This window comes from Penicillium soppii, assembly GCF_028829465.1.
Source record: "Penicillium soppii strain IBT 18220 chromosome Unknown utg000005l, whole genome shotgun sequence".
Classification (NCBI taxonomy): domain Eukaryota; kingdom Fungi; phylum Ascomycota; class Eurotiomycetes; order Eurotiales; family Aspergillaceae; genus Penicillium; species Penicillium soppii.
The window spans coordinates 3,105,652-3,119,102 of NW_026643235.1; the positions used below are offsets into that span (position 1 = coordinate 3,105,652).

Consider the following 13,451-nt stretch of genomic DNA (forward strand, 5'->3'; position numbering starts at 1 on the left):
TAGACATCTTGCCATACAGGCATAATCTAAAGCATACAAGCCTATAATACAACCCAACTAATAAGATGGATAAGACGGATAAGACGGCAAAATATCCTCCTCGCGAACCCGATAGACCTCATCAATCTTCTCTCCCGCCTTCTCTCCACAAGCAAAATCAGCATTAACCCGCGCCACAAAGCGCTCCACAAACCCCTCAGCAACATCATCAACGCGCGCCTCAACCCCAACCCCCTTCAAACTCGTAACTTCCTTCCCCTCAAGCCCACAAGCAACAATTTGCTTAAAGAACCACATCGGCTCATCCGTAACATTCAAACCAATCCCAAAGCTGCTGATATTGCGCCTCAGATGCACCCCAACAGCAGTAATCTTCTTCGGCCCCTCCCCAACCCACACCCCGGGATCCTCCGTCGTAAATCCCTTGACCCCATACCCGGCCAATAGATCAATGACGCTGTTTTCCAAAACGCGGATATGGCATCGCGGCGTGAGCCCCAGTCTTTTCAGATCGAGAATCGTATATGCAACCATCTGACCCGGGCCATGGTAGGTAGTTTGGCCGCCACGCAGGGTCGGGTGGTACTCCGCTTTGTTGGATGTGAACAGGGAGCGGATTGGCTCGAGGGGTGGGGGCAGAGAGAGGGTTGTTGGTGAGGGTGGGGTGTTTGATGGCGGCAGGTCGCGGCGGCCGGTTGTGTAGACGGGGTTCGGGCTGAACGTTATGATTGTTGGGTCTGGGGGCGGTGGTGGCGTTAGAGAAATGGTGCTCGTTTTGCTGGGTGATTGAGAGGAGATTGAGCCTGGGGAGGCGAGCTTTTTATAGGTGAGGAGGCGGGTTGTGAGGGCTTGTTGAAGGTCGGAGACTCGGGCGAAGGGCGTTGTGTATGGGAGGTGGAGGTGAGCGAGTCTCATTTTGGAGGTTTGGAGGTTTGGAGAGATGGTAAATGGTTTGTGAAATTGTGTCTCTTATTGCATTTTGCGGCTGTGGATGGTGAGTTGTGTTTTCCACGGAGTTGGTCGGTTGCGGAGAAGCTGCGAGCTCCTGGCTCCGATAAGGTTTGATAAGTAGCGGCCTGCAATGCTGCGATTCCATTCCAGATGCTACAACCTACGTTTGTAAAAGTCCAAAGGGCTGCTGCGAATGCTATGTTTAAGTTGTTCGGTTAGTTTCGCTCTGAATACTTCATGCTTGACCATGTAACTCTTAGCTTTCGATATCCGGGATAATCAATGAAGGCCAAAACTAATTTACAAGCATGGCAAGTCTTAGACAAATTGGACTAGTAGTATTCAATCGTACATGAGCAAAGGCCATTTCCGGAAAGTATAGACAGATCACCGCTTCCGAAACGCGTTTGGGACGATATCTGGCGCGAGGATATCAATGAACGATTGTTGTAAAGCCATTCTCTACACCCTAAATGCAGAGCATGCCAACGTATGAAACTAAGAAGAGGCCACGCCATTGACCAGCCCAGCATCCTGCTGCTCAGCAGGAAGCAGAACCCAGTCACGGACACCACCCTTCCAATCAGCAATACGGCCTTCAGTAACCCTCACAATAACGACACGCACATCAGTATCAAGCGAGACACTAGGTCGCCTTTGATTGGGATCCTGTTGCTGCTGCTGACCGAAGAGATTGATCTCTTCTTCCTCGAAGGTATTATTTTCCAAATGACGAGCCTTGCACCACGACTCCTCCTCCGAGCCAGACTCCAAGAACTTCGCCTCACCACAAATAGTAGTCGAGATGCTCGAGAGCGCACTGGTGTTCAAATTGAGCAGCAGACTTGCAAGCGACGAGCGGGTAGCGGCGGGAGGAGGGGATCCTTCGCGATCACCGTGTGCTGTGGCCCGGGTAGGCGGGCGATGTGATACCCAGTCGTGGACCAACAGGGAGACTCGCGGGTTGGACAAGAGGTGGTTTGTTTTTCGCGATGCGGGGTTCGTGGTCATGATGATGGTTGGGGGGGGGTCGAACGGGGTCGAGGGGAGATAGGTGTAGGACATCAAGGAGATATGGGGTGTTTTGTCATCACATGTTGCCAAATGCAGCTGGAAGAGAAGATTAGTTTCCAAGAGTGGTTCGGTTGCTTATCTGGCTGCACTTACGAAGCGGGAGTTTTTGAGACATGAGATGACCTCCGACGGCAGGGAGGTTGCGACATGAGGATGCGTGGTGGTCGCAGATGCCTCGTAGGACAGTGGGGGGTTCAGTGATTCAGTCATTTTCACAATTGCAAAACAGTGAAGCTGAAGAAGAGGGACGATCGAGATCTGCCGATATTCGGGAGGGGCGGTGTCCAATGACTTTAGGCAGATCATTGCACAACGTCATCCATTTTATTTCGTTTCATGATTTGCCTACCTACCTAGGTACATCTTCGGTAAATTTTTTACTCTGGTCCAAGGCTCAACATGTATCTAGATCAATCTAGACTTCACTTGTTACCTCTACCGCTATTGTAGTTGTCATTCAGTGTAAGCGCCTATACACGGCAAACCCTGGAGGGATGTGCAGCACAGAGACAAGTCAAATAGGATTTCGTCATAATTGCGACAAGATGGATTTGATGATCGTGTGCTACATTATAATATATACTATTGAGGGTATGATAATCGAGTATTTGCGGTATCATATACAAACAAAAAGCAAACAGTTGAATTAGATGAATCACCCTTTATTGAATAGAGGCGATGAACGGAGTAATGGTAGACACAGTGTTACGATAAAGTACGGTATTTGATCCAATCACAATAGCTGTGCCTTGAACCGATACCTGTATATTGTATACAGTACATCTCAGCCATGTCATCATTATCCACATTTTAGTGGTAACTTGGCTGTATATTAGACAAATGGTACCAGCATGGTTCGTCACCAGTACCCACAGCTCTGGGGATAGCTCCTTCCCCGCACATTGAGCTCAAGGGCAGTGCATCTCTTTTGTTCACCACCTGTGGGCAAATCAACTCTTCACTCATAGTCAGCGGATTAATTCTACTCCCTCTTTCTCTCTTACTAGTCCAACTTGTTGTCACTGGTACATTCCCTTACTCTCCGACCCAATCGGTATATCCATCCCCCGGATCGTCGTGTGCCCCTTCAATCGCCTCTTTTTCTGCGTACAATCCCTGTTCTTACCTCTCCACTCTACTTTCCCCTTCTCTTCCCCTCTTCACTCTGTAACAATTTTTTCTCCTTTCCCATACCTTTCCCACTTCTATCTTCCTATCTTCCTAGCTCCCTCTACCTTGGACCCTAGTGAACCATATTTTTGTACCTTATTGTTCCTTCCATAATGCTGGGTCCACGCGCAATCCGCACAGCCAGGTCAGCGACCTCGTTGCTACGACCGTTTAGTTCATCGGCCATGGCCTACCGTTCCCCCTCCATTCGAGACGTCACACCTCAGTCGACTGAGGAGTTCCTCAGACGACAGAAGGAATTCCGCGAGAACCTGGAACAGGCTCGTGTGAGAAAAGAACAGCAAGAGAGTCAGTCTGTCAATGCTTCTGCCTCTTCTTCTTCTTCTTCTACCCCTTCCCGTGAGTACGCTCCCACTGCTCCACAAGTGAGCAATGCGAGCAGTCATGATTATATCCACACTTTCGATGCTGCTACGCCACTTGATCACAAGGCACTGGACTCACTTTCGATGCACCGATATATAGGGGAAGATCATCAACATGAAGCTGCCTCCAAAAGGGGCTCTTTTTCGTCGCTTATCTACGGCACCAAGGAGGGCCAGCACTTTGACAAAGATATGGAACGCTCCTTCTCGCAGGTTCTGGCTCGCGGCAAATACGTCCACTCCATCGTTATGCACGACGTCAAGCCTGACAAGGTCGACGAATATGTAGAATTGGTCGGCCAGTGGTACCCTCGTATGGCGGGCACCGAGGAGAACCGTGTCAACTTGGTCGGTAGCTGGCGCACGCAAGTGGGCGACAATGATACCTTTAGTAAATATCGATCGAAGCTTTTGGATACATTGTGTGTAGGCTGACCATTTCTGCTCGAACAGTCCACATCTGGGAATACCAACGTTACGAAGGCTACCACGCCTCCCTTCACAACATCTCGGAGCACCCAGAGTTCCGCGAGTTTGACCGCAAACTCAAGAGCTTGATCAAGAGCAAGAAGACCTCACTCATGCAAGAATTCTCGTTCTGGCCCACCACCCCGCCCCGCCGTCTCGGTGGTCTATTTGAGCTCCGATCGTACACACTGCACCCAGGTAACCTCCTGGAGTGGGAGACCCACTGGCGCCGTGGTCTGACAGCCCGTCGTGAAGTGATGGAGGGCGTGGGTGCTTGGTTCGTGCAGATTGGCGACCTGAACACAGTGCACCATCTTTGGCAGTTTGCCAACTTGGAGGAGCGCAAGATTCGTCGTGAGGAGTCATGGGGTGTTGAGGGTTGGGCCGAGACTGTCCACAAGACTGTTCCCTTGATCCAGAGCATGCAAAGCCGGATTCTCGTTCCTATGCCATGGAGCCCTGTTGGCTAAATTGAAACCCATTGAAGCGTCTGTTCATTTGAATGTTTACCAGGTTCTCTCGGTTGAACCATAGCGAGATGGATTTCATCATTGCTCTCTATTACCTGTCGTTTTCCCGTTGAGTATGAGTGGAGGATACCAGGCCCTCTGTATCATATCCTGTATTGTGTACCTGAGCATGCAGCATCAAATCCAGCATACGTCGAATTCTTTGTGTACAGTGTAGCCTGGGATAACCCCGCTCCATAAAAGGACGATCTCAACACCGTTGAGGCATTTCATTGGCAACGCTTGGACAGCAGTATACACGCTGCACGTGTTGCCGAGCGGTCCCCTCTCTGGAAAGGAGTACAAAGAACTATCTCTAAACTGGAAGTGTACTACTTACATCATAGCCATCCTGCAACTGTTAACTTCAAGCTCACCAGATCTAATCTATCCCACTCCGACTTCCGGCAGAAAATTAAATAAATAACCAAAGATCGAGACCAAGTGGCCTCTTCAGCTTCGCCGATCTTCAAGTTCCCCAGCGGGACCCAGTTTTCCGCCGCGTTTTTTTCTCTCTATTTTCCATTTCCCATTTCTGGAACGTCAACTCCAACAATCGCGCTCTAACTCCCGTGTTTGGCGCAACACGAAATCCGAACCTCTCAATATCCAATATATGCGCGCGCAGAACGAAACCGCACAATAGACGACCGCGCATTCGCAGACGCGCAATAACACAGCGATGGTGTACATCCGGCAACATCACCTCGCGAATCTCAAGAACTACAAATATGCGGGCGTCGACCACTCGCCGATCAGTCGGTTTGTCCTCAAGCCGTTCTATAGCAATTTCGTGATCAAATGTTTCCCAATGGGCATGGCGTGAGTATACCGCTTCCTGCTGTACTTTCGCAGACAGCACCACGAGTTGGTTTCTGTTTTGCCATAAATATGCGCAATATAACTGACTTGGATTCTTTTTGCGCGTTCAAGACCAAATGCCGTAAGTTTTCCTGTGCGACAAGTTGGAGTATGGCAGAATCTAATCTTTCCTGTTGGTAGATCACTCTCACCGGATTCATGTTCGTGGTGATCAATTTCATCACTGTTATGTGGTACAACCCGAATCTGGATACCGATTGTCCGCCCTGGGTCTATGCCAGTTGCGCCATTGGCTTGTTCCTGTACCAGACTTTTGATGCCGTAGATGGCATGCAAGCGTATGTTTACACTCCCAGGCTGGTGGGCTTTGCTGATTTGGTACAGACGGAGGACGAGACAGAGCGGACCTCTTGGCGAACTCTTTGATCACAGTGAGTTGCGAGCTGACATGAAAGAACGGACCGGATAGCTGACCTCTACAGGCGTCGACGCATGTAACACCGGACTCGGCGTATTGGTCTTCGCATCGGCAATGAACCTCGGTCAAGGTTGGATGACCTTCATCGCTCTATTTGGATGTATGAGGATCCCCATCCCCCACACATAACGTTCTAACAAGCGCAGCAACAATGACCTTCTACGTGCAAACCTGGGATGAGTACTACACACAAATTCTGACACTCGGGGTTATCTCCGGACCCGTCGAGGGCATTCTGGCACTTTGCACCGTCTACGCATTCACAGCCTACATTGGCGGCGGCAGCTTCTGGCACCAATCGATGCTCTCTACAGTCGGCGTGCCGAAGCCTAATTTCGTCCCAAGCCAAATATACAACATGCCCTTCACGCAGTGGTACCTGGTGTACGGCGCGTTCGTGCTATTCTTCGCCACAGGCTCGAGCATCATGCACGTTATGCAGGTGCGCCGCGAGCGAGGCCAGGACCCCTTCGTGCCGCTTTACGGCTTGCTTCCTCTGATTGCGATTTGGACTCTCATCCCCGCCTACCTGTACCTGCAGCCGGCAATTTTGGAGAACTATACCATTCCCTTCGGACTGTTTGTGAGTCTGGTGAATGCCTACTCGGTCGGTCGCATTATCATTGGACACCTCACTCAGACGAGTTTCCCCTACCACAATGTTCTGCTGTACCCGCTCGCTTTGGGTGTTCTCGATAGCGCGGGTGCGCTGGTTGGATTGTGGTCTGCGCCTGTGCTTGGGTACGGTGTTGGACAGGTGGCGTTCGTCTTTGTGTGCTTGGGTCTGGCGGTTGGAGTGTACGGTAGCTTTGTGGTATGTATCCTTTCTCTTGTTTTGCTGGTGCCCGATCATTGCTAATGCTCCCCAGTTCGATATTATCACCACGATATGTGACTACCTCGACATCTGGTGTCTCAGCATCAAGTATCCCTTCGCCGAGGAAACCGAGCGCAAGAATGGCGTGCTGAAGAAGACCAAATAGAGGGTTATCGGGACAACCCGAAATCTTGGAGAGCTGGTGGAAAGAAGCTCAACCTTCACCCTCCACAAGCGGAAAAGCTCTGTTGAGCTAGGCGGAGTCGAGTATCGACAGATACCGAAGAGCAGGCATCAAATGATACCTGACTAATGACGTTTTCGGTAGTACATAATTTTTCGAGCAAGTTAGCTCTAAACTGGCGATTTAGCGGTAGAATATAAGGGTTGTAATTGCAAATTTTCTCGATCCTTCTACAAGAAATGTAGATTGTTGTATTAAAAGTCATGAGACTGCTTGCCTCCATTGGATATACAAATGGCGCTAGTCCAAAGTAGGCAGTTAAGTGGACCAGATGCTTTGGTCTCTGATTGGCTGGAACGTCGTGCCCTAAGCGAGAGAGAGGGCACAAACGGGTCAGCACCGCTGGCAGTCACAAATCCCTTCAAACTTTTCGAACGACTTCATTCGCATCACACAAGGCCATCGCCATCAGCGCCATTAATCAACTATCTCGCTGATCGACTTTCACTCGTCAAGATGGTGAGCCCAATTTTTCGCCCTGATTTTTCGCCCGGCCCTATTCGATTCGATGCAGACCGGGGCCGAGACGAATTATCGACAAATGCTTCAACATCGATGCTAACATGCTGTCCTACTAGGTTCTCGCTGTCGATCTTCTCAACCCCACCCCTCAGGCTGAGGCCCGCAAGCACAAGCTCAAGGTATGACCGACCTCCGCCGCAAAAAATCCCCGATCGACCTGGATCTACGACTGGACCTGGACGTCCCGATACTCGCCATCGGGCGAAAAGGAACAGACGGATTCAGATGGACAAAAAGAATACTGGACTCCGAATTGATGGCTGATTCTCGAATTCGCGTACAGACTCTTGTGCCCCAGCCCCGCTCCTTCTTCATGGACGTCAAGTGCCCCGGTTGCTTCACCATCACCACCGTCTTCTCCCACGCCCAGACCGTCGTCATCTGCGCCGGCTGCTCTACCGTTCTGTGCCAGCCTACTGGTGGTAAGGCTCGTCTGACCGAGGGCTGCTCTTTCCGCCGCAAGTAAACGAGAAACGAATGAAAAACTTTTTTTTCTTGTTATGTTCCGGTTGAAACGTCAAAGAGAGAATTAGCATGGAGAAATTAGGATGAAAATACCAAAACCCGGGGTTGACCTCTTCTTATTATTTTTTTGATCGTCTCGGCTTCGGTTTTCGTTTAGGGGAGAGGCTTCCCATGGCCCTTTTCTAGCATTTGCCGCTAGATGCGGTTCTCTTCCTAACGGGCTTCAAAATGTCACATACCAACCCTTTTCTTTCAATATCACCCTTCCCCTGCCGAATATGGACATTTCTCTTAACTGTTGCTTCGACTGGTGTCGGGATGCGATTTGTGGATGATCTGGTTTCACGACTATATCTGTTCGCATTTCCATGAAGAAGAATTTGAATGTGGCTTTTTGACCCTTCCTATTTTCTCTTGCTTGTTCTTTCCTTTGCATTTCACGGTGACGATCAGTATCTCAGCGTTGAATTTTTGTTTTCTTGCGCATTGATGACAGATAGAAGATGGAATGACCCGACCCTGTCAACGACCCCAAAAGCATTCAAAAAAAGCAAGCATTCTGCTAGGGAGTTCCGGATATCTGGCACAAAAAAAGGCACCCTGCTTGACTTTGTGCTATGTTTTTGTTTGATTATCTGGCTTTCAAATGTTTCTGCGACTATTGTACAATCGGTTCTCTCAATATATGAGTTGTACCTCGTACTTTGTCAGAGTAGCGTAGTATTATGGCCCTCGAGGCACGCACCTGGGCACTAGACACCCACCTCCGTCGTATCATGAGTACATGCCCATCAACCCGGAACATCCGGCTCAAATAAAGTCAATACCATGCGCCATGCCGTTCTCATACTTCCCCGCTATCACACCCTAAGGAGCCATTGAGCGTTAGTAGTCCCCCTACCGCAGTCCCCTGTTATTCTGTGGCACAGACCGAGCGATGCCCCAAACCCAGGCCTGCGGAGATGCGCCACCCGAGCATTCTCCACTTAGCGCTACGAAAGCTCTGATGTTCTTGTTTGGGCATTACTTGATGTCATGTATGCTTCAATGTAGCAGGGGTCAGATTGGAGCTAGTTAACATTGATTATTTCTGAAATATCGAAACATGTTTCTTTTAGCTAATTAGATACTACAGTGCCTAAGTCTAGTTTCTACTGCTCATCTAGGTATTAAACAGCTCTACAAGAATAACTTCTCTATTAGTAAGGCAACCCACTATGATATTGTACATCCAACTCCCACAAGAAATCAATGAAAGAACCCATAATAGCTAAGAAGAAAAACAGAATAATTGCGGATTTTGGTGTATGTACAAAAAATTGGTTTTTTTCGGAACGAAAGACTAGTCACTGAATCCAGCAAACAAATAAAAGAACCTGGAGACCTAGCCAAAGTCAAGAGAATCCTTAAGTAAGTAAAATGTAATGTATCCAAAATATCATCAATTAAGCCAAATCAGCCGCCCGAGCCTTAACCTCCGCCCCGAAGTCTGCGGGGTTGGAGGGGTCGCCACCAGTCATCAAAGCCATCTTACCAGAGGTATCATTGATGAGCAGGGAAGCGAAGTTGTTGCGGCCTCGGGCTTCATTGACAACGCCGACAGCGGCACTGTCGCCGGCAGCAAACTTGGCGGCGTCGACCTTCTTCAACTGGTTGTGGGTGTTGCGGACGAAGTCATAGACGAAGAAGATTGTGGGGTTGGTGTTGGGAGGCTGGCACTCGGGGTGTGCTTCAAAGGCGCTGTTCTTGGTTAGTAAAACGCATGGATGCTTCTCGATGTGGATATAGTAGGCTGAGAGATATATTGGGGAGTTACGTACTCAAGAAGCGCCTGCATCTTGCTGCTGAGGTCTTGGAGGTTAATGTCACCCATTATGTGTGTTCGAAGTGGAGCAAATTGTAGAAGAAAGTTGCGAAAGGAATAGTAGGAAGGTTGAAGTAAATGGTTTGTGATGGTTATACTTGATCCGGGTTCTCGGAAATTTCCTATCGTGGACTCCGCCCTCGTTATCTTATCGGATTGAAGAGGGGGACTTAAAACCACCAGTCTTTTCAACTAGCGTGCAATGCATATAACCCGCCTCAATTCCTTCTCCCTCCCAATCGTTAAAGCAACCCAAGTCCGCACCCTCCGCACAGTAACAATGGCACCCAATCCAACCGCCCGGCAGCCCCTCAAACTGCTCATGCTACACGGCTATACACAATCCGGCTCCCTGTTCCACGCCAAAAGCCGCGCCCTCACAAAACACATCCAGAAGGCCTTCCCCCTGCACGAAGTCACAGCAATCTACCCAACAGGCCCTCTCCGCCTACGCCCCTCCGAAATCCCAGGCTACGAGCCCTCATCCGAGGGCCAGCCCGACACCGACGAAATCGAAGCTTACGGCTGGTGGCGGCGCTCGAACACCGCCAATCCCCCCCCTTTACACCGGGATCGAGGAGGGCTTTGCAGCTGTTGCGGAGACCTTGAAGAAAGACGGCCCCTTCGACGGCGTGATCGGGTTTTCGCAGGGCGCTGCCATGGCAGGCATGGTGGCTGCGCTGCTGGAAGGGCGAAAGGAGACATTCGAGCACTTTGCTACCGTGAGCGAAGACGGCGCGAGCGGGATGGCTATTCCTGCGCCATTTGGCGATGCGGACTTCCAGCACCCGCCGCTTAAATTTGCGCTTTGTTATTCTGGGTTCCGCGCACCAGGAGCGCGGTATAGGGCTTTCTACGAGCCCGCTATTGCGACGCCTGTGTTGCATGTGCTTGGGTCTTTGGATGCTGTTGTTGAGGAGTCGAGGAGTCGGGCGTTGATTGAGGCTTGTAGTGGAGAGCCGGAGAAGGATGGCTCTGTTGTTTGGCATCCTGGTGGTCATTTTTTGCCTAGTCAGCGGCCTTATTTGGATGCTGCTGTTAGGTTTATACGGGAGCAGATGGAGCGTGGGGAGGGGAAGGGAAAGAAGGCTGACGAGGTGGATGTTAATGATATGGATATGCCGTTTTGAGCTTGTATAGATAGAGCTGGATCTACCTGGTTAGATTAGAGTCTAGATCATAGATGCATACCCCCTTTCAACTGACGGGTTCACGATTGCTACTGTTGAGATATTGAAATGTGGAAATGGCATATAAGGTTCAATGCTGTGACATTGGATCTACCGGCGAATTATTTTACACGCGGTGGCATCCGCGCCCAAGTCCATACACACTCGTCCAATTAATGCGCCTTGCCCATGTCACTGCGGGTTGGCTGGATGCGGGCCATCATCTCTTCCTTGGTAATGAGATGATCAATCCGCTCAAGCAGGCCAAGCAGGTTCTTCATGTCACTGCTCCACTCGTTCAGAACGTCGTCCGCGTCCCGGGGTTTGGCAAAGTTGACCAACCGCGCGGGACGGTCAATCTTAGCGTAGATGGTCTTCAAGGTGACCAAGTCGCTGATGTACTTCTCGGTTTCCTCCTCGGTCAGATCCAAGAGCTGGGTCAGACGGCTCATCTCGATGCGAGTATAGTATTTGGCCACTACACGGACATTGTGCTCAATGACCCGCTTGCGCAGATCTTGCCACCTTGTGTTGGCCTCGTTGTCAGTGGACTGCTTTGCCTCGGCGTCGAAGACGTCGGTGTTACACAAGTGAGGACCAAATTGTTCAGCGACCATGGGCCAGCGCATCAGCTCGGGGATGGTGAACAGCTTCAGCAGGCGAGCTTCCTCGGGGACTTGTGACAGCCGGGTGTCTTGCTTGATGCGGTGCAGAAGGTCGGATTGTTCATTATCATAGGGGGCCAGCACAACATAGTACACAATTCGGGCGAGTGACTGTGGGATGTTAGTGGTGGTACTTTAGAATGGCAAGGGTTACATACTGCACGCAGTTGTTCTGGGTTCTTCTCAACAGCTTCTGTGTCCAAAACCTCCCGGTAATTCTTGCAAACCTCGAGGTATTTGCTGTCATGGTTTGCCAAGATGATCTGTTGCTCAAAGTAACGGAGCTTGAGATCTGTGACATCGTCATCCACCTCCATAGGCGCCTCATCGGGCGCACGAGTCTTCTCCCGCTCTTCGGCCTCCTGTTTGAGCTTCTCAATCTGCTCGGCGGACTTCTTTGGCTTGCGGTTGAAGTACCGCTTGTTGATCTTACGGCTGAGAATCTGGGCCTGGGTCCAGTCTCCGCGCTCGATGCACAAAGAGACCTGCTCCAGGATGAATTCTGTCTTTTCGCGTCTCGTCATTGAACCAAAAGTCTCCACCTGAAGCTCACACAGGATGTCTGCTGCTGAGTTGAGATCACCTTGGGTCTTCTTGATATTCGAAAGGATACGGGTAACGCGGGCTCGCTCTACTTCAACAAAGATCTTTGCAAATTATCAGCACCAGTATATTTGATGAAAGGGCGCTTGCTTACCTTTCCCTCGGTCACTGTGCGCAGGGTCTCAATCACAGACATCTTGACTTCCAGGTTCGGTGTATCATCGAGGAATGTCATCACCGTCTGCACCATCTTCGTTGTGGCCTGCTTGAGCTGGGCATGTTTCTTGGAGAGGAGCAACACTTGGTCGTTTAGAAGGCTCCAGTCGCCGGAGTTCTTGCTAATTGTGACAATGGCAATAAGGAGTCGCGAGGTAGTGGCAAGATCGGATGCCTAGATGCGAAAGAGGTTAATTTGGGCATCAGTGATGAAGATGGCGTTCGTCATACCTGTCTGGATTGTTTCTCCAGACCCAACAGCTTATCAACGGCGCCTTGGACATCGGTCTGTCAGGCTAGTTAGCATTCATTTTTCCATATGCTCATTGCTGAACTTACCTTTGCGAGGCTTTCAGCCTCGGGGATGAGCTTGTCGGCATCCTTGGTGAAGTCCTTCTCGGGCTTCAGCAGGCCGGCGGACATGATGACGAATGCGGTCGATTTAAGAAGTGTATGGTGTTGTGGAAATTGGGATTTTAGAGACACACGATTGTTTTGTATGACAATGCGAGTTGCTGAATGGTAGACGGATAGCTGTTGGTAGGTGACGCCCTTAGCTGACAGTGCTCCTGACCGCCAAATATTCTGCCCTGCCTCTGCGCCAAGGCTCTTCTAACCTTCCAGGGCTACTCCATATTAAGGACTAGTTAGGACTTCATCAAAACATCTTTTTTATCTTCCACTTATACGCTTTTCTCGTCAATTATATATCAATAAGGATAATCACAGATTTCTCTCGTATCCTTCTCACAATCAAGTCTGCACTGCATTTCTGCCCGATATATCAGGCTCCAATCTGTATCCTGTGCCCCAGCAGCTCAAGTGAGTGAAGAACATGTGCCCTCAAAGAAAGCCAATCCAGTTTAGAGGTTCGAACTCTGTATTTTCCATTGGGGGAAAAATACTTCTATATGTGTAGATGTTAATTGGCTTCTCTATACATATCTCACTGCCGCTGAAGGTATATAGAATATATATCTTCAGACTATACTCATACTGAACGTTGTCACATAAATAATTCTATATACATATATGCATGCTTACGTACATTTAACTACGTAAGTATATATACTATCATTGTACCAAAT

The 13,451-nt window shown here is 49.7% G+C and overlaps 8 protein-coding genes across 8 annotated transcripts; 4 read left to right on the plus strand and 4 right to left on the minus strand.

Annotated features, from left to right (window-relative positions):
- Window positions 1-57: 57 nt before the first annotated feature.
- On the minus strand, window positions 58-915 carry N7529_006612 (lipoyl(octanoyl) transferase LIP2; the record flags this gene model as incomplete). Its single annotated transcript, XM_057242139.1, has 1 exon — window positions 58-915. The coding sequence occupies one exon, from the start codon at window positions 913-915 to the stop codon at window positions 58-60; it is 858 nt and encodes a 285-aa protein (XP_057097498.1).
- Window positions 916-1,449: 534 nt separating this feature from the next.
- Window positions 1,450-2,235, minus strand: N7529_006613 (pyridoxamine 5'-phosphate oxidase family protein; the record flags this gene model as incomplete). The annotated part of the gene is made up of 2 exons (XM_057242140.1): window positions 1,450-2,061; window positions 2,119-2,235. 2 exons carry the CDS (start codon window positions 2,233-2,235, stop codon window positions 1,450-1,452), a joined length of 729 nt encoding a protein of 242 aa, XP_057097499.1.
- A 1,073-nt stretch (window positions 2,236-3,308) lies between these two features.
- N7529_006614 (NIPSNAP family protein) lies at window positions 3,309-4,519 on the plus strand (the record flags this gene model as incomplete). The annotated part of the gene is made up of 2 exons (XM_057242141.1): window positions 3,309-3,972; window positions 4,035-4,519. 2 exons carry the CDS (start codon window positions 3,309-3,311, stop codon window positions 4,517-4,519), a joined length of 1,149 nt encoding a protein of 382 aa, XP_057097500.1.
- A 721-nt stretch (window positions 4,520-5,240) lies between these two features.
- Window positions 5,241-6,841, plus strand: N7529_006615 (aminoalcoholphosphotransferase; the record flags this gene model as incomplete). The annotated part of the gene is made up of 7 exons (XM_057242142.1): window positions 5,241-5,380; window positions 5,492-5,501; window positions 5,561-5,718; window positions 5,765-5,811; window positions 5,863-5,958; window positions 6,005-6,672; window positions 6,728-6,841. 7 exons carry the CDS (start codon window positions 5,241-5,243, stop codon window positions 6,839-6,841), a joined length of 1,233 nt encoding a protein of 410 aa, XP_057097501.1.
- Window positions 6,842-7,375: 534 nt separating this feature from the next.
- N7529_006616 (40S ribosomal protein eS27) lies at window positions 7,376-7,907 on the plus strand (the record flags this gene model as incomplete). Its single annotated transcript, XM_057242143.1, has 3 exons — window positions 7,376-7,378; window positions 7,498-7,560; window positions 7,725-7,907. The coding sequence occupies 3 exons, from the start codon at window positions 7,376-7,378 to the stop codon at window positions 7,905-7,907; spliced, it is 249 nt and encodes an 82-aa protein (XP_057097502.1).
- Window positions 7,908-9,351: 1,444 nt separating this feature from the next.
- On the minus strand, window positions 9,352-9,779 carry N7529_006617 (uncharacterized protein; the record flags this gene model as incomplete). Its single annotated transcript, XM_057242144.1, has 2 exons — window positions 9,352-9,646; window positions 9,727-9,779. 2 exons carry the CDS (start codon window positions 9,777-9,779, stop codon window positions 9,352-9,354), a joined length of 348 nt encoding a protein of 115 aa, XP_057097503.1.
- Window positions 9,780-10,050: 271 nt separating this feature from the next.
- Window positions 10,051-10,900, plus strand: N7529_006618 (alpha/beta hydrolase; the record flags this gene model as incomplete). The annotated part of the gene is made up of 2 exons (XM_057242145.1): window positions 10,051-10,294; window positions 10,362-10,900. The coding sequence occupies 2 exons, from the start codon at window positions 10,051-10,053 to the stop codon at window positions 10,898-10,900; spliced, it is 783 nt and encodes a 260-aa protein (XP_057097504.1).
- A 212-nt stretch (window positions 10,901-11,112) lies between these two features.
- N7529_006619 (proteasome regulatory particle lid subunit RPN5) lies at window positions 11,113-12,786 on the minus strand (the record flags this gene model as incomplete). Its single annotated transcript, XM_057242146.1, has 5 exons — window positions 11,113-11,715; window positions 11,763-12,251; window positions 12,302-12,538; window positions 12,595-12,651; window positions 12,703-12,786. 5 exons carry the CDS (start codon window positions 12,784-12,786, stop codon window positions 11,113-11,115), a joined length of 1,470 nt encoding a protein of 489 aa, XP_057097505.1.
- Between the last annotated feature and the right edge of the window lie 665 nt (window positions 12,787-13,451).